The 23,404-nt window shown below is 35.9% G+C and overlaps 1 protein-coding gene across 4 annotated transcripts in view; it reads left to right on the top strand.

Annotated features, from left to right (window-relative positions):
• Nucleotides 1-23,404, top strand: part of TSC22D1 (TSC22 domain family member 1) — a 135,933-nt gene that overhangs the window by 24,311 nt on the left and 88,218 nt on the right. The window contains exons 2-3 of one of the 4 annotated variants that reach the window (XR_003434739.1): nt 7,461-7,631; nt 8,456-9,915. The exons of 1 other annotated variant lie outside the window; for it this stretch is intronic. Coding sequence is in view for 1 of the 3 variants with exons in the window: in XM_027116214.1 (XP_026972015.1) it covers nt 7,474-7,624 (151 nt within the window). In the remaining 2 variants the exon portion in view is untranslated. Of the gene's footprint in view, nt 1-6,157; nt 6,315-7,460; nt 7,632-8,455; nt 9,916-23,404 lie in introns of those variants that run through there. 2 more of the 4 variants (XR_003434740.1, XM_027116214.1) reach the window with 2 other exon arrangements.

The following is a 23,404-nucleotide window of genomic DNA, read 5'->3' as shown; positions in this document are numbered from 1 at the left end:
GCAATTTGTTATTGCTAGATCATTATTCTAATCATGCTTGTAACAGAAATGATGACTTAAATTATAGAATTTTATATAATTTTTAAAGTACATTAAGGTAATTGAACTCATTAAACTCTGAGATTTTTATACATTTAAGAGAGTATCCTATATATTTATTTGTTAGGCAGGTCAATAGATATGTGACATATGAACTAGAAATTAAAATTCTGCATTTTGCTTTTTTGTAGATACTTTAAAGATGAGAGGAATTTTGGATTACCTTTTCAACGAAGTTTTAGATACAGGTCTTTCAGTTTCAATAGAAACATCTGTTGTTCCTAGATATTTATGTTGTTGATATTGAGTTTTGCCGTATTTTATTTCTAACTCTTATTGCCTTGTCAAACTTTCCTGGGTTGACAGAAATGGCAAAGCAAATAACTGTCAACTGATCTATGTTTAAATGAAATAGAGGGAGAGAATTTCAGAATTCTACTTAAAACATTTAATCTAGCATTTTATCATATGCTAAGTATTTTGAAAGAAAATAATTGTTAATCAAAATAATATGATTTGGAAAAGTATAAAATCAGTGAAAACTGAGGATCTTGGAGACAAACTGGTTTTTCAGTTTCCTGCTCTACAGCCTACTAGGTGTGTGATCTTAGCCGAGTTACTTTACTACTTTGTGCCTTAGTTTCCTTATCGGTAAAACTGTGATGATTGTACTGTGTATGTCATTGAGTTATTGTGAGGATCGAATGAAGATATATATATATAAAATGCATAATATATTGCTGTATACTAAGCTCTCAATAAATGTTAACAAAATTAAACAAAAGTTTATGTATGAATATTGTAACTGATTTTATAAGTGAAGGTATATTATTTGGGAGTTTTATAATTTGACTTTTAGCAAAAAAATGTTAGAGGGATATTTATGGTGCTATACATTGTTTCTTATGGAAGTTTTTAGGGAAAATGAGCAGAAAATTTTATTCCTTCCATTTTTATTATGCGGGAATAAAAATTCATACATGGTAATTTATTTTTATTTTTTTATTGGAGTATAGTTGCTTTACAATGGTGTGTTAGTTTCTGCTGTACAGCAGTGTGAATCAGCTATATGTACACATCTGTCCCCTCCCTGTTGGACCCCCGACCCCTCCCAACCCCGCCAATCCCCCCCATCTAGGTCACCACGGAACACTGAGCTGAGCTCCCTGTGCTATACAGCAGGTTCCCACTAGCTAGCTATTTTGCACATAGTAGTGTGTATACATACATGGTAATTTAAATTTGAAGACTTTTTAAGCTACTTACTCCATTATATGTTTGCTTTAGTCTAAAGTTAATTTCCACTCTAGTTTAACATAAACATAATTCAGTTTTTCTCTTTGTAGGAGAGAAGATATTTTTTGATCTCTCATACTTTCTTCTGAATCAAAGTTCTCTGTATAGAGAACTATTTATCAAAGAAATTAAAAAGCATAAGCATGGGCTTCCCTGGTGGCGCAGTGGTTGAGAGTCCGCCTGCCGATGCAGGGGACACGGGTTCGTGCCTCGGTCCGGGAAGATCCCACATGCCGCGGAGCGGCTAGGCCCGTGAGCCATGGCCGCTGAGCCTGCGCGTCCGGAACCTGTGCTCTGCAACGGGAGAGGCCACAACAGTGAGAGGCCTGCGTACCGCAAAAACAAAAGCATAAGCAAGACTGTCACCATCTGATTACTTTTCTGATATTAGTACAGAACATAATGCTGTCATTTCCACTAGAATTAGTTTTTAAAGAAAGATCAGAGTGAACTTTCTATCAATAAAAATTGTAGATTTATATTTCTTCTCAGTGAACATTCCATAGGTATGTCACATATTCAGAACCTTTTGTTTTGTATTTTTAACTTTATTTTAAAATAAATTTAGACTTAACAAAACGTTGCGAAAATAGTACATAGAGTCCCCGTATACCTTCACCCAGCTTTTCCTAATATTCATAGAAGAAATATAGAAATCAGGAGTTAACATTAATACTAACCAATCTGTAAGCTTATTTGCATTTTGACCATTGTCCATTAAATCACCCTTTTTTGGTCCAGGATCCTATCTAGAATTTTACAGTGTACTTAATTGTCATGTCTCTTTAGTCTCCTTCAATCTGGGCTAGTTCTTCATTCTCTTTGCCTTTTGTAACCTTGACAATTTTGAAGAGTACTAGCTAGTTTGAATATTACTGAACTTGTGTGTCTGATGTTCTCTCTTGGTCAGATTGAGAATTATATATTTTTGGAAAAGATTCCACTGAAATGATGTTATGTCTGTGTCAGTACATTATATCAGGAGTTACATGATATCGATTTGTCCCATTACTGGTGGCGATAAAAGATGATTTGGTTAAGGAGGTGACTACCAGGTGTCTACACTGTTGATTTACTCTTTTTCCCTTTGTAAATGATAAGTGTCTTTGGGGAGATATTTTAAGACTGTGTAAATACTGTTCCTCAAAATACTTCCACTAATTTTAACATAAAATTATGTTCACTAAGGTTTTCTTTGTTTCAAAGAACAGAGCCTTTTTCATTCAAAGGAGGCAGTGGTCAATTTAAATGTTTCTGTGTTTAGTCATCTTGACCCTGAAGTTGCCTTTTTAAAGGCAACTTGATTCTGAATTTTTTTTATAGTCGATATATATTTTTATGATTGCCTTTTATCTTTTATTCTATAGAGCATTAACTACTCTAAAAATGTATTGTGCATTTTCTTTTTTTTACCTGTTTTACTTCCTCATCTTATAGTCAGTGGAACATGAGGACATAATTGGATTAGCTATTTTTTTTTTTTTTGCTGTATGCGTGCCTCTCACTGTTGTGGCCTCTCCCGTTGCGGAGCACAGGCTCCAGACGCGCAGGCTCAGCGGCCATGGCTCATGGGCCCAGCCGCTCCGCGGCATGTGGGATCTTCCCGGACCGGGGCACGAACCCGTGTCCCCTGCATCGGCAGGCAGACTCTCAACCACTGTGCCACCAGGGAAGCCCAGGATTAGCTATTTTTTTCTTTTCTATCTTTGAACAAACACTTGACATTTAAACCTAGTGGAGTAACTTGAATCCCAGTAACATTTCGGGATAGTATCTTTTCCAAAAGGATGAAGAGAAAATATATTGGTAAATCTTGGAATTTGGTTAGATATTGATTTCTTAAAACAATCTAATAGGGTTTTTCACTTTCATTACAACTTTCTTCTCTGTTAGGTAATTGCTTTCCATGCTGTGCATTCCTTAAAGTTCCAGGCTTTCTTCCTTATTTTAGTGTTTATAAGGTGTATCCCGTTTGACAATATATACAAGGTTCTGGTTTAGATAGAGCCTTTTCCTCCAGAGTCAGTACCATACCGTGGCTAACTAATTCTGAGCAAACTGGGCTTTGTTTGTCTGTCTGCTTTTTGACAAGATCTCTCACTTTTTAAAATTGAAAAATTGAAATTGGGTGTTCTGGCAATATCCGGTTTGGTTTTTTGTTTTTTACTAATTTTAGGTCTGGAAAAGAACATTAGAAAATCTGTAACGGGTGTTGTAATTTAGCTAAAATTTGTGTCACCTCAGGATAATACCGTTGACGTTTCTGTTGATCATATTTAGAAATTAATCCTAGAAGCTGATGGGCCCCAAAAGAGAATCCATGGAACTAATACACTTTCAATAGTTTTTATTTCCTTTAGGATAAGAAAGTTTAACTTTAGATACCAGCCACTTGACAAAATTCTGCTTACTTTTTGTTTCTTGACCGGTAGACTTCGTTCATTTGTAAAACGTTTACTGAATTTATTTAATTCGGTGTATAGTCTAGGGGCTGGAGATGCAAAGACTCACTGCTTCTCTTAAGGATGTTCTTTCATTTTCTTCTTAATGCCATCTGGGGCTGATCTGGACACTTGGAGGGATTTGTGGGAAATTCTTATTCTTTTTAGAAGTGCCTTACAACTGGTAACAGTGAATGATAAAAGGTGAATAAGAAAAAGGTATTACTGTGTCCTGCTCCCAGTTTAGAGTAGTAGAATGTTTTGTTTTATAAATAATCTGTAAATCTATAACTTAATAATTCCGACTTCAGATTGGTCTTCTATAACACAAGTGAATAGAAATCATAGTCTTTGTAGAAATGTGTTACCTTCAATTTCATTGCTTAAAAATGATCAGGTGTAGCTTTCCCTCTTTCATTGATATTAGAAACGCTTAAAAGTAATAAACAGTATATGCTCATTTAGTAATTTAGTATTGAGAACAAATATTGCAAATAGTCTAGTTTGTACATTTTGGGAGAATTTCTCAGAGTGGTATTTATATATAAAATACTTAGATTGTTTCTGATTTGAATGTGACTTGATTTTCAGTAAGAATCTTTAAACTTTTAAGTATTAATGGAAAATATTAAAATCATAGATGAATAGACCTTCTAACACCTTGTTTGAGTTCCTTTGTGGCATTTCAGCATTGCTGATTTTATTAGCTTTGGTTTGGAATTTCTTCTTTAGTGGTTGAAATGCAAGCCCTGCAGTGGAGTAATTTCTTTTTTCCCTCTTGAAACATCACATAGAAGAATGCTGTATACTGAAACAGAATTAGGGTAGGTCCTACTACGTCATTCTTGTGAGCCTCCATCAGTAGTAGTCTTGCAAAGGCTGTCCTTTTTTGTTTGAATAATGATCTCATTTTGAAAGTGCCTTTACATTTTTCTGCATAAGTGATATGATACACTAATCCACAGTCTTCATAGATTATTAACTCCTGAAGCAAGAGAGTTGCAGCTGTCCTCAATGATTCAAAATAATTTCTATTTAGGGAAATTTGTTTAATTTTTTTTTTGAGTATGAATATGTTGAATCCACAAGTTTTGGCATACTTCAGGCAGAGCAAAGAAGTTATATCCTGAAAGTAATCTGACTTGGGAGAAGTTTATAAGTGGATCTATTATTTCTTCAGCCAACTCTCATATTTAACTTACCCTATAACCTAACCTAAGGACTTTTTTTTAAATCTAAGTTTGTTGCATTTTTAATTTATATACTCTGTGGGGTCTGGTAAATAAGTCAAGGGTTTGGAGCTCCTACTGAAGGAGAAATTGTAAACTTAGACCATTATTAATCTGAGCAAGATACGATTTCTTGGGAGTTGTTTTTCATTTTCAAAGTGAAGTGGGCTTCTGAACTTAAATTACCAAATAATTCTGTTCCATAATGGAATGCTCCCCTTTTGCCTGTATTTTCAATCAGATATATTGTTACTAATTAGTATTTAAGAAATGAAGGAAAACTGGGAAATTTGGAAAATCATATCTTGTTTATAGTTTCTGAATATATTTTAAACTGTATCTTAATCAAAGTAGTTAAGTTTTACTTAGATCTCGTTCATTTGGGAGTCTTTAATAATTTTCACGGTTTATATTGAAATATTATTAGATATGAAAAAGAATGATTTGTCAAGAAAATTGATTAGAAAAGGCTGGAGGATGATTGTTTAATAATTTTAAAAGCACTTTTGTAGCACCTGTTTCCACTGTATAGGTCCAATGAAAATAAATAAAATAGCTCTGATGTATCAATTTTAAGCTCTTTCTCATCTGTTAAAAAGCCACCTCTTAAGAACTCCAGCTGTGGAATACTCTGCTATTCGATTTGTGAGTTTTGGACCCTTGCAAGTACCTAGTTAGATTGTATTTCTTGAGACATTCAGTATTCAGATCTTTTTCCTTTTTGTGCTCCTTTCCTCTTGCCGTCCCTCATGTTCCTACTCAATGTGATTCTACTGCAGAATACTGTTTAAAGACTTCAGGATTTAAAATCTGTTGGAAACTTACAGTGGAAAATAGCTCCACGTAGGCTCATAGCTTTTGTAGTTATTTGTTTGGTACCTCATGTTGGATGGCAGTTTCACCCCCTTGCCTTCTTTAGATTTGTTTTTTCATTGCTTTGCTTAAATTCTGGAAATTACAGATTTGATGGTTAAATTTGTAGGTTTTCTTTTCTTAGTCCAAACTGTTTACATTTTTCACTTGTAGAGACTTGAATATATTCCTAAAGTACAGAAGGGTTATTAGCTCATTCCTTCATCTTCAGGCATTAAAAAAAAAAAAAAACATTTAGTCTAACTGTTGTTAGGTAATGGAATAACCATTCCTTTTCAGCTGCTGGCATATTTCCAAACTGGCTGGCAGAGCCAGGAGGAAATGAAGGCATTAAAAACTAACTTTGGTTGGTTGCCACCTTCTTAGTGCTGAGACTATAACCTTTGTTGGTTGATTGACAGAGAACAGGAGAGCACAATCCTCGTTCCACTAACAGGTAAGGAACCCTTGTGATGACCAGTTGGTGTGAGAGAGACATTATTTGATAGCATTTTTTCTTAATTTATCCCCAAATATAACATGTCCCTGAAGTCGCATAGTGTGACTGCCTGTGTTCCATCCAGCAGGAATACGCAGCACCCTTCTGTTTAGAGTGAGATCTGAAATTTAATACTCATGTATCACTCTGTACCACAAAGTATAATTGATCTGTTTTCTACGGTTAAAATTTATCCTGCAGTCCCTGTAACTTTAAATACCTATCTGTCTGTCTTATTCTCCTTTCAGCTTTTCCTTGCTGAGATGCTGTGTCCTTTGAACTTCCTTCTCTTAGTTACCTAATCTCTATAATAAAGTAAACTATTTTCCAGTATCTTTATCATCATCTGTTATTTGGGTATATCTTACTGCTAAGTTTCTGCATTGTAGCCATTAATGATTATTTCCTGGTCCTTCTGGACCCCAAACCAAATGATCATATGTTTGAAAAAAGATTTTTAGTCTGTATTGCCTGTATCCGCAATTCTGCCCTCCCGCTTTTAAATATGAGTGCTTGAAGAATAAACCTTTTTCAGTGACAGTAGTCATAGCTTGATAAAATTCAGGTTTCGTTTTATATTGCTATAATATGGGACTGTAGTCTGATTAACTCTTTAAATTACTGAAAACTTAAAAACTGAGAACAAATCCAGCTTCTTAGACAATTCCCAAGGTTTAGTGGTATTCCCGTTAATATGCTTGATTATTCTGTTTCTACTTTGCAATCCGTCTTCTTCTCTTTGACAGAAGAGTTAATTGGGACTTCCTTGATATATCTGAGGTCGAGTGCCTTTCCCTGTCCCTTTAAGACAACTGATCTTGTTTTCCAGTCCTAATTGATCATTTTTGGATTTGGTCTTCCACTTGAAGTTGGGTGGTTTGTCACAGAACATGTTACGGCTTAGACCAAGATAGGTCCCTTCTTAATAGTGACTGAGGAATGAATCATTGGTGGTGACAGACTTCTAAAATTCAAATTAAGAAGGCACTAAGGAAAGTATGCCCAAACGTAGCTCCTTTTTATCCTGAGGATAAGTCATTACAAGCTCAAATGACCAGAGAATGTAATTTCTTAATAAGAATTTTTTCTTAAATCTATATTCAGCTCTCTATTTCAGTGCTTCTCTCCTACCAGAGGTGCAAGGAGTGATCCTAGAACCACAGATACAGCCAAGACCACGGAGAGCTTTTGACGTCAGGGGTCCACTTTCTCCACTGAACCCTTGGAGGCAGAATATCCAGCTTCTGGAGAGAGTTGGGAAAGGCTAATAAACAAGTGGGTGCTTTCCATTATTTACTCGGGTTATTTATAGGTTGGAGTGTCCTTCCATTGCCCATTTAATCCTACTGTTAAACTCCTTGGGTTCATAGAAGAACCAAGTGGGGCTGCAATCTGTTTGTTTTTCTAAGAATGCTAACTAGTGCCCGTTCAGAAAAGAGACCTAAAATTTATTTTAATTTTCTCTCCAGATAACTAAAGCAGTGGGTGATTTGGGGGTACTTGATTTGGTGAATGCCTGTGTAGTCCACAGGAATTTTTAAAAGGAAATATTTGCCCATTTTAGCCTTTACTGGTATTAGTGTACTAAGTGCTCTTTTATATTCCAGTATTTAAGAAGTTTCTTTATTTCGTCTTTGGGCAAGCTGGGCATCTGAATTCTCCTAATTTACACAGTCTGATGTCCAGGTGTTATCCTACCCTGTTAGTGAGAACTTTTTGGTCTTTTTCCTACCTCGAACTTTAGGACTTCAAATTAAGTAGATCTTTAAACAAGATGCAATGATAGTACCATTACGGTTTTACTGTCAAGTCTAGGCTTCATTCTTTAATAAGATACATACGAATGAATATGAGTTTCAGGATATAACAAGGCAAAAGAGCCTTTTCCTAGATTTTCCCCATGGCATTAAGATGGTTTTCTCTTAGTTTCTTTGATGCCAAGGGTAGGATTTGATTCCAGGAAGTTCTTATCACCTACAGTGGGTAGAACGTGAAGTTGGTGCCTTTGGCAGGTTTTCATTTCTCCTTGGTGGATCCCTTCTGTGACTCCAGGTATCTTGATAATGGGAGACCGGTTTATTTGTTCTCTAATTGCCCAGATTTCTTTCAACTGGTAAACATCATACTTCAGCAAAAGGAACTCTTCTAGCAGAGCCTTCATGGATGATATCTGTCACACATGCAGCAGCTGCAGTTTGGAAGGCAGTGGTGAACGGAGCCATGCATTATATGTAGAAGACACAAGGATGAGAGAGCCACCTGATCTTGCCATTGATAAACTTTAAGATTTACTCTGGTGTACTCTTGGTCTGGAAACGGAAAGGCTCAAATAATGACGTAATTTTTTCAGATTGGAATTTTACATGGCCATGAAAATAATTCCTTTTTATTCAGAAGACTGAAATAGAGGAAGCATGAGAGACACCTTTCTTTAAAAAGCAGCTCTCTGTATCTGTTTCACTTAAAAGATTTGTGGGATTGAAAATCACCTTAATGAAGCAGGCAGACTTTATTTTCTAGTAGTCTGGGAGATCCAAAAATCATAATGAAACTGTCTTTTGTTGCCTGACACTGAAAGGAACTAGGAAATATAAAGGGTGAACTTCTTAATTATTCCCAAATTACTTTTAATATTAGGATGCACTTTTTTAACTTTTTCTAGTCTTGGGCCTTATTCTTATTTGTCAAATCAACAAAGATTCCAGCATAGGAGTAGAGACGTCTTTGAGTTCAGTCTTCTAAAGTAGTAAATACCTGTTAAACTTGAGGTATCGTTCTGCATTGCAGGCGTTCTAAAGTTGAATGATAACTGAAAAAAAAGAGGTATTTTATAGAGCAAAAGCAATTAGTAGTAGTAGGATAAGCCTCTATGTGTGAATAAGTGTTGCAAGATAGTTATCCAGACTATCGATAAATTGATGGCGGTAGTGATCAAAATGTTTTATTTCTCTTTTGGTATCTATTTAACTGGTCAGTCGAAAGCTGTTAAAGAAGTTTTTAAAAGTTATGCAATGCTGCCAGTTTGTTTTATTTGGTATAAATTTTAAGAATAGAAATTCTAGAGATAATAATATGGAAGCATCTAAATGTCTTAGGAATCCTAAAGGTTTTGGAAACCCACATTTGCTAGACTATAACCTGGCCTTTAGTCGTCTCGGCTATTTGTGAGGCCTGTTTTCCCCTCATTTATTATAAATAAACTTTTGTATGTACAGTACTTAAAAGTAAGTTTAAAAGATCAATTTGAACTAAAATTTCCCTAGAGAGCTCCGAATTCCCATAAACAATTACAGCTTTTTACTCTTGATTTGTTTCTGTTAAAAGTTAGTAAGATAGTTGTTACAAACACATATAAATTAAAAAACAACTACTCAACATTTTAGAAAGAACTCAGGGAACTGAAAGTGAGATTTGCTTGGAAATTTAGTTGAACTCTTTGAACCACAGTACAAACGAGTTTATGGCCTGTGAGGTTATTAGCCTTTTGTTTCAGTTTTGAAGAAGTGATTTAAACTCTTAATCCCATTAATCTCATGCTTTGATTAAATTTTAGCTTTGTTCCTTAAAGTGTGCAAAAGAAATGAAGTGCATTTCTATTCATCTCATGCCACTAAAAGCTATTTAAAAGTGAAACTTGATGTATATTGATGTGAACTGATGTGTTTAAACTTCTATTTTGATACATTTTCCTTTCAGATTTTTAAATATTTCGTGTCACAATATGCAATCCTATATTTTTCAGTGTTTATTTTATGGATATTACTATAAGCTAATTTTTTTCTAGAATGACTAATTGTGTAATATTTGTATTATGTGATCATTTGAAAAACTAATAAATATTTTCTCCATAAAAAAATGCACTTACTGATAAATGGCTTATTTTTCTTTCAGGAGTAGAAAATGGAAACTACAACAGTATTTTTAAGTGTATTTTAATTTTATGTGTCTTCCTCTTAAGTATTTCTGAATATATATCCTATCCTTGTATATGTTGAACTCTTTTGAGAAAAAAAATTATTTTAAACTGTTGAATTAAAATGATTCTCATTGGGTCACCCAGTGCCAAATGTAGGAAATAGGTGATTTATTTAGTCTATTTTTGCATTTTCCTGATTAGCTTCATCTTAGCTTTGTTTCCAGAATTGGATTGTTTTAGATGCCGTTTTTATATGCCAGTTTTGCAAACCATTAAAACTCTTGAGCTAATATCATAAATATCAGGAGTAATATGGTCACATCTTTTAAAGTGAGATCTTGATAAACAAAGACCCTCACAAAATAGCATACAAAAGACAGTTCCTCTATTCAGAAAAAGAATATTTGAAAATAACGGCTGATTGGAGAGCTACCCAATTTGTGGGTGCTGTTAATAGGAGAAGAAAATGTTTTATATTTTAATGTTCTCCTTGAACAAATAATTGTAGGAGGGGAAATCTTAGAGTCTCTTGCTTTTAACCTTATCGAAACAACATGGAAAAGGATAAAATAGGGTTTTAATGATTCTTGTCTTTATATCTACATAAACTTAATCAAAGCCACTGGAACAATTTACCTTTCCTATGCAGAGTCTGCTAGAAGCAAGAGGAGATTTCCCTTTTGATTTGAAGAAAACTCATAAGAAGTGGACTCCTAAAATTAAAAATGAACATTATGATAGGGTCCTAGGCAAGAAATAAAAGTTTGATTAATGACAATTTGCGGATTAAAATGAAAGAATTTGGCTCCCTGAAGAAATTACTCTGAAAAATGAGAATTATAAAAGGAAATTATGATTTAGAATAGCTACTGTATTTGTGGGGGGTGGTGGCGGGAGAGGAGCTAAAATTCTTGGCTTTATTAGTCTGGTAAGTTTGGGAAAGATGAGTAAAGATTGTGTGGATAAAATTTTGTTTTTAGATTTAAAGCTATTAAAAGGTTTACAGACATAATGCATTTCTATGGAAGATGGAAGGCTGTATTTTCCTTGAATACAAAAAATTTATAAGTCTTAACTGTATGTGTATAGAAGGGTAGGGTTGGGGGGTTAAATAAAAATCTTGCACTGGAAATTTCAAACATATTGTAAAAATAATGGTGAAATGAGAGTTTTAAATAATTTTCATTACAGGGACTTTTCCCTACACTGTCAATAGCTTCAAAATAAAAACATTACAGAATGTTGAACATGGCTTTATCTCCGAGGTGTAAGAACGTAGGCTTATTGTTTCACCATGATTCATGGAATTAGCTATAGGAAAAAGTTTTGTTTTGTTCTTTAGTGAGGAAACAGTTTTTTTTAACATAGCTTCTGTTTTAAAAAAAGGTAAAGGTAACATAAGCAGTGTGACTGCAAAGTACTGACCTTGTAGCTTATTGTTAAATATGTGCACAGATCTTACTGTATTTTGCTGTATTGAAACAATTGAGCAAAATGTCAGTGCCTAGATGTCCTAAGCGATTTCTTGATTTTTTTAAAATTCAGGTGTTTTTATTTCCCATTTAAAAAAATTCACATTAACGCAGTCCTGAAATGTGAAAGATTTGTGTTTCCAAAATAAGCACATAGGTGCTCTTTAAAGTTTTTTCCCACTAAATGTACATCTAAGGTAATAAGATCACTGCAGTAAAAAAACGCTAGGGAACTATGAAGGGCGCATCGGAGTTTTCAGGAATTACGATCAAAGGGATCTCTACTCAAGAGGTAAGGTATGGCATAGGTAGAAAAAGTGTTCAAAATGTGTTCAGTGCAATGTCTGATGATAAAGTAAACTACAACAGATATCCTTTGATTTTCAGACAGATGTAGAATTAGGAAGATAATTTTTCTTAAGAATCTCAGAGAAGAGCAATGGATAAACCACAGATTTGTTTTTGCATGACTTTGGAGTGCATTTAGAAACAAATATCTGCAGATGTTGTACCCTTTTGGTACCTGGCCTGAATATATCCCATGGCATCTCCTACCCTTGCTCTCGTAATGTTTAATTTAGTATTTCTTAAGCCCTGAGAACTGTTAAAATATTGTACTTCGAATGGAAAGTTGAGTACAGATTCCTTGAGGTTATTGCCTGGCTTCATGTTTGCTGTGTCTGCCTGTTTTTGTTCAATGAAACCTAGAATTTAGAAAACAGTAGCTGTACTGAGTAATTTTAACTTCGGTTTGAGAAATTAGAGTTTTATAAACATTCACTTACACTGTAATTCGGGAATCTGTTATATTAAGGATTAAGAAATAATATTGTTGGCTAGTATATAAAGTTGTTCAGACAAGAAAGTTATACTGTTGTTCTGTAAGGTATATTAAATAGGTTCAAAGAATCAAGTGTTAGCATAATATGTAGTATATCTAGAAACAAAGGAAAATGCAGTATTCAGTACAGGTGAGCTAAAAAAATGATTTAGAATTTTTTTTCTAGAATTACTAGTATAATTTACTCAATAGATGGCAGTATAGAAAACAGTAACCTTCCATCCTATCTTTTTGATTCTTTTTATAAGGACATCAGCTCGTGGACATTTGGCTTTTATTTAAGATAGTTTGCTGTCTGTTCTGCATTTGCCTTTATGCAGAGCAAATGATCATATTGCTATGATCTAGTGACAGCACTCACTACATCAGTGGGGTAGCTGATTCCATGTTCAGGGATGCTCTGATGGTAAGAAGTTGACCCAGAATATGCTTCCATGTCATTTTTTATTTGAAAATTACCTTAGAAATTAGCTAGATTAGCATCCTTATCTGTAAAATAAAGTATGTAAAATTTTACATACAAGATAATTGATATCTGGGAACAATACATGTATTTCTAATATCACATAGTTTATTAAAGGTCTGCTGTAGGATTCAAGTCTCTTGACTCCAGGCTCAGAGATCTGTACTGAACTGTACTTTATTGCCTCATCATGTTAGTCCTAGTTCTGGGCAACGTAGAGAGTATTGCCTCATCATGTTAGTCCTAGTTCTGGGCTGGGCAACGTAGAGCGGGTCGATGCCCTTCAAATATGATAGTCTTCAGGTATCTTAAGATGGCTGTTATACTCCATCAATTCCAAGCGCAAGTTTCCCGCCCCCCCAACAGATTAAGCACACCTCCATTTTTTTTTTGCTCTTACTCATGTAGCATGGTTTTGAAATCCTTAAGAGTTTTGTCAGTCTCTGAACATGCTTCAGTTTATTCTTCTTAACGTGTGACACTGAACCAACACAGTACACGCTCAGCTTGTGTTTAGCCCTGTGACTCATACCATTTTGTTTATCCTTACGTATTTAGCCAGTCAGGTGCTTAATTTTACGAGATTCTCTTGGACAAAAGAGTTACATAGTGATATACAAAAAATTTTGTTTCAAAAAATTAGGCCGGTACAGACTAATGTGCACAGTTCAGAGGAAAAGAAAAAAATTCACTCAAGGTAATAGCTAAGACCTTGAGAAAGCAATCAAAGAAGTACCATCTTCATTTCAATTATTGCTTAATTTTGACTCATATAACTATAAATTCCATATTAAATGGCTTGTGTAATGTAAAATGTTATTTTTCAGGTTGTCCTTAGTAATTTAAGAGGAGCCAGGCCCTTTGGAGCTAAACTGTTGACACGGCACTGACATTGAGAAGAAAATGAACTTGTGTTTAGTAACATAATTAAAACTAGAAAGGAAAGTCAGTGCTTCAGTGGAGAAGTTTGAGATACACCCCAAACAGCTGAAGATGGGGGAGCAGTGGCCCTGGAAGTCTGAGAGTGTGACCAAAATTCTAATGAAAGCACAGTCTTATGTTGCTTCTTGAAATATAGTGCAAATACTCAAGCAACGTTGTTTTGGTATAACAGTGTTTTAAGTTACCAGTTAAATAGCTTTTCCCCCCCAGATTTTAAATTGAGCTCCAGGAAGACACAAGGTGTTTATTTAATGGTTGCATGTACTTTTAGGGTATGCGTACCTTTGTTTGAGAAATACTGGTTTGAGACAGGTTGTGTTCTACCTTACCGGAGTTAGAATTTGGGGACAAATGAGGGAGAAGGAAAAGAACAACCATTTACATGCCTACTCTGTGCAGCTTTTGCTAAGTGCTTTACATATATTTATCTCATTAGATCCGGTTGACCTATGAGAAAGGTAATTTTTTATTTTACACACAAAGATGCTGAAACTCAGAGGTTACAATGCCTGCCCAAGGGCACATAATCAAGCAATGAAAATGGGGTTTAAAAGATTTATCAAAATCTAAAGAATTGTATCACACCATTGATTGTCAAATATCTTTGCCAAAAAGAATGCATATTCTCAGGAAAATTTCACATAGAACCTCAGTGTTTAAAGTAGATAAAAGGGATTTTTGATTTAATATGCATTTTTTGAGAGTAGTTTTACAGAAAAATCGACCAGAAAGTACAGTCCTCCCCCTGACCCCCCCCATTTATACAATTTTCTTACCATAGTTTGCTCTATTGTTGACATCTTGTGTGGTGTATTTTGTTACAATTAATGAACTAATACTGATGCATCATTATTAGTTGAAATCCATAGTTTACTTTAGGGTTCACTCGTGTCATACAGTTCTACAGGTTTTGCCATATACATAATGTCATGTATCATAATTACAGTGTCATACAGAATAGTTTCACCTGCCTACAAATGGTGTTCCACCTATACTCATCCTTCCCTTCCCGCCCCTCCCCACCTCTGGCAATCTGTAGTTTTGTTTTTAGCCTTCTCAGGCTGGTTTCCTTCATTTAGCGATACACAATGTCTTTTTGTGACTTGATAACATATTTCTTTTCATTACTGAATGGGATTCCATCATATAGTTTTACCACAGTTTGTTTATCCATTCATCTTTGAAGGACATCTTGATTGCTTCCAATTTTTGGCACTTATGAACAAAGTTGCTATAAACATTTATATGTAGGTGTTTGGAGGACAGATTTCAACTCATTGGGAAAAATACCTAGTAGTGAAATTGCTGGATCTTACGGTAAAGCCTATGCCTAGCTTTGTGAGCAACTGCCCAGCTGTCTTCCAAAGTGGTTGGACTATTTTGCCTTCCCACCAGCAATGAACCAGAGTTCCTGTTGTCCTATCTCCTTGCAGGCGTATGGTGGTGTCAGTGTTTTGGATTGTAGTCCCACTGATAGGTGTATAGTTGCATCTTACTGTTTTATTTGCAGTTCTCTAATGATACTATTTTCCATCTGTATATTCTCTTCAGGGAGGTGTCTTTTCAGATCTTTTGCCCATTTAAAAAATCAGTTTTCTTTCTGTTGAGTTTTAAAAGTTTTTTGAATGTTTTGGATATCAGTCCTATACCAGATAAGTGTTTTGCAAGTATTTTCCCCTAGTCTGTGGCTTGTCTTCATTCTCTTAACAGTGTCTCTTAGAGAGCAGAAGTTTTAAATTTTAATGAAGCCAACTTCATCAATTTTTTTTCTTTTTTCTATTTTGTGCTTTTAGTGGAGTATCTAAGAACTCATTGTCAAACCCATGGTGACCTAGATTTTCTCCTATGTTATCTTCAGGAAGTTTCACAGTTTTGAGTTTTACCTTTAGGCCTGTGATCCATTGAGTTAACTTTTGTGAAAGGTGTAAGGCCAGTGTTTAGGAAAAGACTGTCCTTTTTCCTTTGAATTTTCTTTGCTCCGTTTTCAAAGATCAATTGACTATATTTGTATGTATCTATTTCTGGGTTCTTTATTCCGTTCTATTGGTCTGTTCTTTTGCTGATACTACACTGTGTTGAATACTATAGTTTTTCGGTATGTCTTAAAATTGGGTGTCCAACTTCTAACTTTGTTCTTCAGTATTGTACCTACTATTCTAGCTCTTCTACGTTTTCATATAGACTTTAGAATCAGTTTGTCTACAAATGACTTGCTGGGGTTTTTATTGGGATTGCATTGGATCTAAAGACCAAGTTGGGAAGAACCGACATCTAACCATATTTAGTCTTCCTATCTATGAACATGCAGTTACTCTCCATTTATTTAGATCTTTTTGATTTTTCATCAGCATTTTGTACTTTTTCCTCACATAGACACATTTTCTTAGATTTATACCTAAGTATTTTTTTTTTTTTTGGTGCTAGTGCAAATGGTGTATTTTAAATTCCAGTTGTTTGTTGCTGATACATAGGAAAACAATTAACTTTACCTGTATCTTGCAACCTTGCTATAGTTGCCTACTAATTGCAGGTATTTTTTCCTTGCTTTAGGGACTTTCGTATACACGGTCATGTCTTCTGGAAACAAAGACAGTTTTATGTTTTCCTTCTCAGTCTTTATACCTTTCACTTCCTTTGCTTATTGCATTGGCTAGGACTTCCCACAACAATGTTGAATAAGAATGGTAAGAGGGGACTTGCTTGTCTTGTTCATGATATTGGGTGGAAAGCATCTAGTTTCTCACTAATACGTATGATGTTAGCTGTAGGTTTTTTGTAGATATTCTTTATCACATTAAGGAAGTTCCCCTCTAGTTCTGGTTCCTCAAAGGTTTTTTGTTTGTGTGGTTTTTTTTAAATCATGAATTGGTGTTGACTTTTGTCAAATGCTTTTTCTGTACGTATTGGTATGATCATGTTTTTTCTTTAGTTGTTAATGTTTCTAATTGATTTTTGAATACTAAATCAGCTTTACATATGTAGAATAAATGGAACTTGGCCATGGTGTATAATTCTTTTTTTCTTTTTAAATTAATTAATTAAATTACTTTTTTGGCTGTGTTGGGTCTTTGTTGCTGCACGCAGGCTTTCTGGTTGCGGTGAGCAGGGGCTACTCTTCGTTGTGGTGTGCAGGCTTCTCATAGCGGTGGCTTCTCTTGTTGCGGAGCATGGGCTCTAGGCGCACAGGCTTCAGTAGTTGTGGCACGGGAGCTCAGTAGTTGTGTCACCTGGGCTCTAGAGAGCAGGCTCAGTAGTTGTGGCGCACGGGCTTAGTTGCTCTGCGGCATGTGGGATATTCCCGGCCCAGGGCTCGAACCCATGTCCCCTGTATTGGCAGGTGGATTCTTAACCACTGCGCCACCAGGGAAGCCCGTGTATAATTCTTTTTACATGTTATTGCGTTCAATTTGTTGATATTTTGTCAAGGATTTTTGTATCAAGGTTAATGAGACACTGGTCTGTAATTGTCCTTTCTTGTAATGTCTTGTCTGATTTTGATATTAGACTTGCCTCATAGAATGAGTATGAAAGAGATTGTACACAACTGGTGTCATTTTATTCAACATTTGGTAGAATTCATCAGTGAAACCATCTGGGCTTTGTATTTTCTGCTTGGGAAGGTTATTAATTGTCAATTCAGTTTCTTTAATAGATATAAGCCTTTTCAGTTTGTTTCTTGTCTAACTTTTGGTAGATTATATCTTTTAAGGAATTGGTTCATTTCATCGAAGTTGTCAAATTTGTGGAGATAGAGTTGTTCATAATACTCCTTACTATCCTTTTAATATCCATGGGATCAGTAGTAGTGGCTTCTCTTTCCTTTGTGATATTAGTGGTTTGTGTCTTCCTTCATTTTATTTGTTAGCCCAGCTAGAGATTTATCAATTTTATTGATAAAATAACCAGACTTTGGTTTTGTTGATTTTTCTCTGTTTTACTGTTTTCAGTTTCATTGACTTCTCTAATTTTTATTTCTTTTCTTCTACTTGCCTTAGGTTTATGTCGCTCTTCTAAGCACTGTTTTTGCTGTATCCCAGAATTTTGATAAATTCTTTTTTCATGTTCTTTTAGTTTGAAATATTTAAAAGTTTCTTTTGAGACTTTTGAAACCAATGTATCATTTAGAGGTGTTGTTTAATTTCTAACTATTAGGGGTTTTTCATTTATCTGTAAATACTTGGTATCTTACTAATTTTAGTTTAATTCCCTTGTGTCTGAGAGCGTACTTTTAGTATGCTTTCTATTCTTTTAAAATTTTGTGGTGTCTTTTATGGCCCTTAATCTTGGTGAATTCTCCATGTGAGCTTGAGAAGGTATATTTTGTTGTTGTTGGATGAAGTAATCTTTAGATGTCAGTTAGATCCAGTTGATTGATGGTGCTGTTCAGTTCAACTGTCTTTATAGATTTTCTGCCTGCTGGATCCATCAGTTACTGGTGGAGCGGTGTTGAAGTCTTTTAAGTATTATAGTGGATTCATCAGTTTCTCGTTTCAGTTCTGTCAGTTTTTGGCTCACATATATTGATGCTCTGTTGTTAAGCAAACATATATTAAGGATTGTTACATCTTCATGGAGACTTGACTCCTTCATTGTTTCGTAATATGCTTCTCTTTATCCCTGATAACTTTTCCTTGTTCTGAAGTCTGGTTTTCCTGAAATTAATTTGGTTATTCTAGCTTTCTTTTTTTTTTTTTTTGGGTACGCGGGCCTCTCACTGCCATGGCCTCTCCTGTTGTGGAGCACAGGCTCCGGACGCGCAGGCTCAGCGGCCACGGCTCACGGGCCCAGCCGCTCCGCGGCATGTGGGATCTTCCCGGACCCGCGTCCCCTGCATCGGCAGGCGGACTCCCAACCACTGCGCCACCAGAGAAGCCCTATACTAGCATTCTTTTAATTAGTATTATCACAGTATCTTTCTTATCCCTTTACTTTTAATCTACCTGTATCTTTGTATTTAATGTGGGTTTTTTATAGACAACATACAGTTAGGTCTTTCTTTTTTTAAATCCATTTGACAGCCTCTGTCTTGTAATTGGTATATTTCAACCATTTACATTTAAAGCAATATTGATGTAGTTAGATTTATATCTATCTTGTTTGTAACTTTTCTGTTCTTTGGCTTTGTCCTTTTAAAATTTATTTTGCCTTATACACTATTTCTGTCTTCTTTGATATTAAGTATAATTCCAATTTAGTTTGAGTCCTAACATTTACACGTAGTGGTGCTTTGCTAGACGCCTTCTAAAAGCATTTCACTACTTTAATTTGATTCATTTAATTCTCTTGAGCATCCACTTACCAAATTTCATGCATCTCCCAAGCATTGGAGATATTGAGATGCTTCTACCCCCATACCCTTCTTTTCAAAGGCTTTTTCCCATTGTTGTCTAGAGCCTGGATCTATCTGTTGTATCTTGTCAAGGATTTTGTGGCTTTAGTATTTTCTGTGAGCAAATTTCCCTCTCTACTGGATCATTCCCATCACCATCTAATTATGCTGTCATATGTTATCTTAAGAAAAGGAAGCGGGACTTTCATGGCAGTCCCGTGGTTAAGACTCTGCACTTCCAATGCAGGGGATGTGGGTTCGATCCCTGGTTGGGGAACTAAGATCCCGCATGCCATGCGGTGTGGCCAAAAGAGGAAAAAAAAGAGAAAAAAAAAAGGAAGCCAACTTGACCTTTTCTTCACCCTCTAACTTCTACTGCAGTCTCTACTCACATTTATTACCAAGAATTGTCTACTCATATTGTTACAATTTCTCAAATTTTATTTACTTCTCAGTCTATCCCGATGTGGCTTTTGCATCTCAGACCACTGTGACTGCTCTTATCAAAGTTGCCCAGGTCCTCCCTGTTGCCAGATCCCCTGGATGCTTACCTGTGCCTTCTGACCTCTTAGCAGAATTCAGTGTACTTGAACACTCCCACCTTCTGAAATGCCCTTCTCAGTCCTTGAGTTTTTCCTCTCACCTCTTCTTCCTTTGCACTTAGATGATTTTATCCATTCCCATGGCTTAATACTTTTTCTTTTTTTAACTCCCCCAATTTTTATCCCCTGCCCAGCTGCCTCCTCAAAGCTCCAGTCTTGATACCCACTTGGATATCAAGTGGTTTAATTAAACTACTTAAATTAAAAAACATGTCCAACCTTGGACTATTTTTCTCTTCATCTCAGTGCAGAATCATGATGTTCATCTCATGTGAAAAACCATGGAGTGGTCTCTTCCTCACCTCCCATATACAATCTATTTGTTTTTCGTTAGTCCAGTTGTTTGTTTTGGGACTTTTTTTTTTTAACATTGTTACTATTGTTTACAGCAGTTTTAGGTTTACAGAAAAATTGACCAGAAAGTACAGAGAGTTTCTATATTAATTCCCCTTCCCTTGTTTCCCTTGCTACCATCTTGCATTAGTTTGGTACGTTTGTTGTAGTTGAACCAGTTTTGATACGTTAAATAGTTTACATTCGGGTTCACTCTTTGTGTCAACAGTTCTATGGGTTTTGCTAAATGTGTATTTTCATGTATCCACCATTAGGATATTTTATCACCACCTCAATCCCTGGCACCTACTGATGTTTTTACTGTCTCTCTAGTTTTGTCCGTCTCAGGATGTCATATAGTTGGAATCATACAGTATGTAGCCTTTTCTGCTGGTTTCTTTCACTTAGCAATATGCGGTTAAGGATTGTCCTTATCTTTGTGTGGCTTGATAGCACATTTCTTTTTATTACGGTGTAGATCTGCCAGTTTGTCCTTCACTTATTGAAGGACATCTTGGTGGCTTTCACTTTTTGGCACTTACGAGTAAAGAAAGCTACTGTAAACATTTGTGTGCAGGTGTTTTGAGGATGTAAGTTTTCAGTGCATTTGGGAAAATACCTAGTAGTGCAACTGCTGGATCTTAAACGGTAAGCCTATGCTTAGATTTCTAAGAAACCACTGAACTGTATTCCAAAGTGGCTGTCCCATTTTGCATTCCCACCAGCAGTAAATGAGAATTCCTGTTCTACATCCTTGCCAGCGTTTGGTGTTGCCAGTGTTTTGAATTGTAGCCACTTTGATAGCTGTGTGGTGGTATCTCACTGTTTTAATTTGCAGTCCCCCAATGGCCTGATATTGAGCATCTTTTCATATGCTTATTTTCCGTCTCTATATCCTCTTCTGTGTTGAGATAAGGCCAGTGTTTAGATTGATTGTATCTTTTTCCCAATGTGGATGTTTATTCTAACACCGTTTTTTGAAAAGACTGTCCTTTCACCTTTGAATTGCCTTTACTCTTTTTTTCAAAGATCAGATCTACCTCCTAAGTCTCTCTCAGACCTGTCCAACGTCTCACCATTTCCATCTACCAACTTCTGTTCCAGGCTGCCGTCATCCCTCGCCTGAACTATTGCAGTAGGCCTCGCTGGTCTCCTTGTTTTACCTCGTGACTTCTATGTTCTTCATAGAATAGGATTTATAATGATTTTAAAGTATAAATAAAATCGTAACTGTTTCCTGCTGAATACTCAGTGCTCTTCTTTGTAAAAACTATAAAATCCACATTCTTTATCATGGCCTATGATCTCACCTCCAGCTTTACCCTTACTCCTGCTCTCCGGCCAGCCTTGGGTTTATTTCATTTAGTCTCTAAATTGTTTATCCCCTATCTTAGGGGATTCCCAGTGACTGGAATGCCCCTTCCTCTGCTTTTAGGTCTCAGCTTAAATGTTTCCTTTTCAGAGATGCCTTCCCTAGTCACTGTAGCTAAACATGCAGTTCTACATCTTGACCTCCATTCTCTGATACTGATTCCTTCCTAGTATTTTTCTCAATTTAAAAGCATATGTTGTTTATCGACTTATTGCCTGACTTCCTGAGACCAGGGATCACGTCTGTCTTGTTTATACTGTTTCTTAGCACCTGGCAGAGTAGCTGTCACACAGTAGGCACTGAACAGATATTTCAGTGAGGAAGACATAGGCAGCGTTTGCGATGCCCAAATCTAGTGAGGGGGATCCGCACATAAATAGGCGAATTGCGGGGCCACTTTAATGCTGCTGCATGGTTGTCGTAGCCCTGGAGAGTAAGCGGTAGAAGACTAAAAACAAAAAATCTGTGGGATTCTTTCTCAGTAGTGTGAAGTAGTGATTACAGAGGTCAATTTATGAAGTCTTACTACCTAGGCTTATTTATGAAGCCTTACTGCCTAGGCCATAAATAAAGTTCATATTATTTAATAATGGGGTCAGCGTAACTTTCATCCAAGCAGTACGAGACTTAGGATATTAAGTGTTCCAGAAACCATCGATCTGTACTGACAGTATGGGTGCTTTAGGGACAGTCTCAAGCCCACCAAGAGATGGTCCAGCGTACTGATTGAGCTTTGGCTAGAGAGTCAGTGTTTGGTTTTGAGTACTCAGTGCTGCCATTCACCCTGGGCAAGTTGTTTAACCTCTGTGCGCATCAGTTTCCTCATTTGTGAAGGAGCTAATAAACATACTTACTGCACAGGGTTGTTATGAGGATTAAACAGACTATATAAAGCATTTTTCCATGTGCCAGATACTGAAATAAACGTAAAAGTGTTTCCGTCATTTAACTAAAATTTTATTGTTTTAGAATACGCTTACCTTGAGTAATATACAGCTTTCTCAACAGATACCTCCCTTCCTACTTTAAAGAGAAAGACTTCATTCTGATGCCAGACATGAATCTTACCTTTGCAGCACCCATCCTTTTTATCTTCTACCTGTGCTGTACGTTACATTACCTCTGCTTTCTCAGATGTCTTAAAAAAATCTCAGATGATTTTTTTATTCCTTTTCATAATTCTTCCTTTCAACTAGATCTTTCTCATATGCACAAAAACATGTTACAGTGTCTCCAATTAAAAGAAAATGGTATCTAACTGTAGGCACTGCCCCACCTCTTCCTGTATGTATGCAAACTTAACATTCTGTATAACATTCTCTCTGTTTCTTTCAGTGCCACTCACTTCTCAGTCTACTCCAAGTTTGTTTCTACCTCTTAAATTAACTTCATTGAAATAATACTATTGAGGTGATTGGTGACTTTATCACTGAATCAAACAGACCGTTTTCATACCTTGTCATACGTGTGCTCTCAGCATTCAGCGTGATCGATGGAATTCTCCTCCTCTGACGTTTCGGACTCTGAGTCTTCACTCCTCTGATTTCCTCATATCTCTCTGGCTGGTTCTTAGTCTGTATTGCAGGCCCATTCTTTACCCAGGCTTTACTTTACGTATTGGAGTTTCTAAGGCTGTTTCCTCAGTCGTTACCTCTTAGTTCTTTGCGTCTCTAGCCATACTCTTAAGACTAATTACCTTTATACTGATGACTCAAGTTCAATAATACTGGTCCAACTTTAGAGATCGAACGACCTACTTGGCATCTCTTTTCCTTTCT

The sequence above is a fragment of the Aethalodelphis obliquidens genome, unplaced genomic scaffold, assembly GCF_003676395.1.
Source record: "Aethalodelphis obliquidens isolate GAN/ISIS:26980383/991018 unplaced genomic scaffold, ASM367639v1 scaffold16, whole genome shotgun sequence".
Taxonomy (NCBI): Eukaryota; Metazoa; Chordata; class Mammalia; order Artiodactyla; family Delphinidae; genus Aethalodelphis; species Aethalodelphis obliquidens.
This window is presented reverse-complemented; position numbering and strand designations above follow the sequence as displayed.